The sequence below is a fragment of the Arachis stenosperma genome, chromosome 6, assembly GCF_014773155.1.
Source record: "Arachis stenosperma cultivar V10309 chromosome 6, arast.V10309.gnm1.PFL2, whole genome shotgun sequence".
NCBI lineage: Eukaryota > Viridiplantae > Streptophyta > Magnoliopsida > Fabales > Fabaceae > Arachis > Arachis stenosperma.
The window spans coordinates 140,539,662-140,543,201 of NC_080382.1; the positions used below are offsets into that span (position 1 = coordinate 140,539,662).

Below are 3,540 nucleotides of genomic sequence, written 5' to 3' on the forward strand. Positions count from 1 at the left end.
CCTTGTTAGTTACCTAGCGGAATTGGGTTGACAATTGTTACTACTTACTAGGTAGTTGTTGGTTAAGTTGGTTATTAGTTTTGAGTAAGATTTTTTTAGTTGCTAGTGATGTTATCAAGTGCATGTATATATATATACTCCTCAGCTCTCAGATGCAGATTGTGGAATCATCATCTTTGTTTCGATCTAGATTCTTCAATTCCTAACCTTCTTGCTTGATTTGAAGTGAGCAACAATGGATAATCCTTCGGTGATTCCCAACACAATAGTTACTCAATCAATTGCAATCTTTCTGAATCTGATTTCTGCGATTCAGGCACACCGCACACATACAATGAACTGAGATTGAGCTTTGAGAAATATCTGGCACCATTAAATAAAGTATAAGACATAACCACCATAACTTATTACAACAAAATCAAAATTAAAAAAAGAAAACACTGATAAAAAAAATCAGATTGCGTTAACAATAATAGAATGAAAGAGAACTCCAGGCCCCCTGTGGTCAAGTCATTAGATCGATAGCATAAAACTCGAATATACGAAGTAAAGTCCAACGGTCTCGAAGCTTCCGATGAAACTGGAGTTCATAATTTGCCTTGAAAACGAAGACTTTTACGACAATAACCAGCGCGCAGACAGTTGGGAGTGCGAGAAAGCAAATCAGAGCGAAAACTTTCATGGCGAAGGTGGGGGATATAGAAAGGATAGAGATGATATAACTAGCTACAAATAAAGTGAGAGAGACCGAGAGTTGTAAGGCCATGTACCCTCCTGGCACCAGAACGAAACCCTGTATTATTGTCCACAAAAGTGTGAGAGAGTTCAGGATTTGAATAAGAATGAATTCAAAGGCAGGCAAGACTGATTCCCCTCTCTTTCGTGGTTTGAGAAAAGCAACAACGGTTGAATTCAGGGATAATGAAGTGGTGGTGGTGGCGGCAGCGGAGGAGTCTGCGTCTGCCTGATAGAGTCCACCTGGCGGGCTCAGAGCCGTTTGATAGATGGCCGTTATAACAAGAACCATAACTACCAGGTATGCGTCGCGCCGTTCGCCGGACATATTCGATTTCAGGCGAATTAGGAAATTCGACCGCGACCTTGGATCTAGTGAAGCCATCTTTGACGCTTCTTCTTTGTAGTTGAGAGATTCAATTGATGCGCCAGGTTTTGTTCCTGCCTCACATAATATTCTCTTAATCTCTGAAGATTCAGCTAAGTCTAGTGCTGTTTGCTTCATTGAATTCTTGTAATTCAAGCTCATGTAGGGACACCTTACCAATAATATAACTGCCTGCTCGAAACAATGCAATTAGACGATTGTTTAAGATATTTTATATTGACAAATACATTAAATTTAAACTTTAAAAAAATAACACACATCTTTTTTCAACGATGGACTGATTTGGAAAATAACATTACACTTGTTATTTTTCAATTATAATTTAATTTTAATATACTTAAAATGTAAAAACAATATTTATATATGCATCAAGTTACCTCATGTCACGAGAACAAAATACCGGTATCTTAAAGCAAACCCGTTATTATTTCAGCTTGTTCAACACACAATACACATGTATGTTTCTAACGTTGTACTAGCTAGGCGGATACGTATGAATATATATATATATCCCAAATACCCAATATTCTTTTGATGGAAAATATAATTTAATGTTTATAATTGATTAAGACATTAAGTATTGAAGGATAATAAACTAACTTTGTTCGTTATATATATAGTATTGTTTTTTTTTTTTAAATAATGTATGTAATAATAATATCAAATATAATGTTATGTAACATGATAAGTATTTTATGTTAAAATTAAAAATATTACAGATTAAAGATCTCCTAAGGAGACAATAGACTATTTGTACATTCCCCATTCTATCTAGAATAACCATCCGAATACTAGTGATAATAAACATCTTTTCAAAAACTTAATTTGATTTTAGGGTTCACCAAGGATCGAACTCTTAACCCTTCAGATCTAAAGCTCTAATACTACATCATGGTACCACTCATCCCAAAAGTTTAATAATTATATTTCTAATACTCTATAAACTTCCATTTGTATAACTATTCCATTGACTCCTCGTATTTTCCCTTTAATAAATTAAAAAAAGTATTACATCCATCTATCTTAGAAATTTTAAATAGAAAAATGCTATTTGTACACCAAAATTAACTACCAATATATTTGTGTATAAATATATATTTGGTTTAATTTATTTTCAATATGTATTTATATTTTAGCATGTATTGCTGACTTTGATGGCTGATTTTGGTGGACACTTAGCATAATCTTTTCAAATATTATGTTTGTTTAATAAATGAGACCTGTGTATTCCCCATGAGTGTGGAAATGTGCAAAATGGTGTTGCCATCCTCATCAACCTGGTTCATCACGGAGCGTTCTAAATTTTCAGCACCTTTTTTGAAGTTTCTGATGAGCCAGCCAAGTAGCACTTGAAAGGCTGTGATGTTTTCACGTCTCAAAGCAACTTGCAAGGCAGTCTCATTTCTCACATTCACATCTCCAATAGAATCCGGACAAGTGTCCAGGAATTCCAGTAAAGTTGTAAAGTTTTCTTCATCATCATCATCAAATTGGCACACAAGATGAAGAGGGGTGAGGCCTTCCCTTCCTTCCTTCACTCTGATTAGGTTACCATTAATTTGTACGAGGCGACGCACCAGATTGTGATGATTGTTGTGTAAAGCCACGTGGACGGGGCTTAATCCTTCTTGATTGAGCTTCAAAGCAAAAGAAGGTTTCAATCTCATAATCTGGATTGCAAAGTGAACATGACCAGCAGCTGCAGCAATATGCAGAGGAGTCTCCACAAATGGTATTGCATCCACCTTCTCCAAAATGTGTGCATCTTCCTTAATTGCTTCGTACAGCTTGTTCAGGTCTCCGGACATAGCAGCTTCTTCCAACTTATCTGCTTTCTTTGCCATTTTTCAGATTCACACACAATGATACTAACTAGCTATGTGCTGTTTTTTAGTTATTTAATAATATGTATGGATGTACAAGTTTGTAATTGGCTAATTGGGCATGCATAGTGCCAATCCTTCACTTAAATATGTGTAAAAAGTGAGAATGATGGTTGGTATAAGGAAATTCGATCTTCTTTTTTTTTGTTCCCTTTTGTTAGGAAGAAGGAAATCTTATACTTTTCATGACAAGTTATATTTTAAAGGTATTAGTACTGTTTTAGTCTATTTACGATTAAAATCAAAATCGTCCATAATTTTTTTTTAATTAGAAATCATTTCTAGCATTTTATTTTGTATTAAAATTGTCTTCTTGAATAAAATATTGGTTTAATTATTCTATTCATCTCTATAATTTTGCGAAATTTTTAATTAGGTCTTTATATTTTTTTCTTTTTAATTGGGTCCTCGCATCAAATTTCTTTTTCAATTAGGTCCCTCTTGGTAGGAATTAGCTTAATTGTATAAGGACCCAACTAAAAAAAATTGGTGCAAACACTCAAATAAAAGAAAAAAATTGTAGGAACTCAATTG

General features: G+C 34.2%; 1 protein-coding gene across 1 annotated transcript; it reads right to left on the reverse strand.

The window, feature by feature from the left end:
• Window positions 1–351: 351 nt before the first annotated feature.
• On the reverse strand, window positions 352–2,967 carry LOC130934833 (ankyrin repeat-containing protein BDA1-like). The gene is made up of 2 exons (XM_057864361.1): window positions 2,344–2,967; window positions 352–1,294 (listed from the first exon to the last, which is right to left on the reverse strand). Exons 1-2 carry the CDS (start codon window positions 2,965–2,967, stop codon window positions 506–508), a joined length of 1,413 nt encoding a protein of 470 aa, XP_057720344.1. The 3' UTR covers window positions 352–505.
• Between the last annotated feature and the right edge of the window lie 573 nt (window positions 2,968–3,540).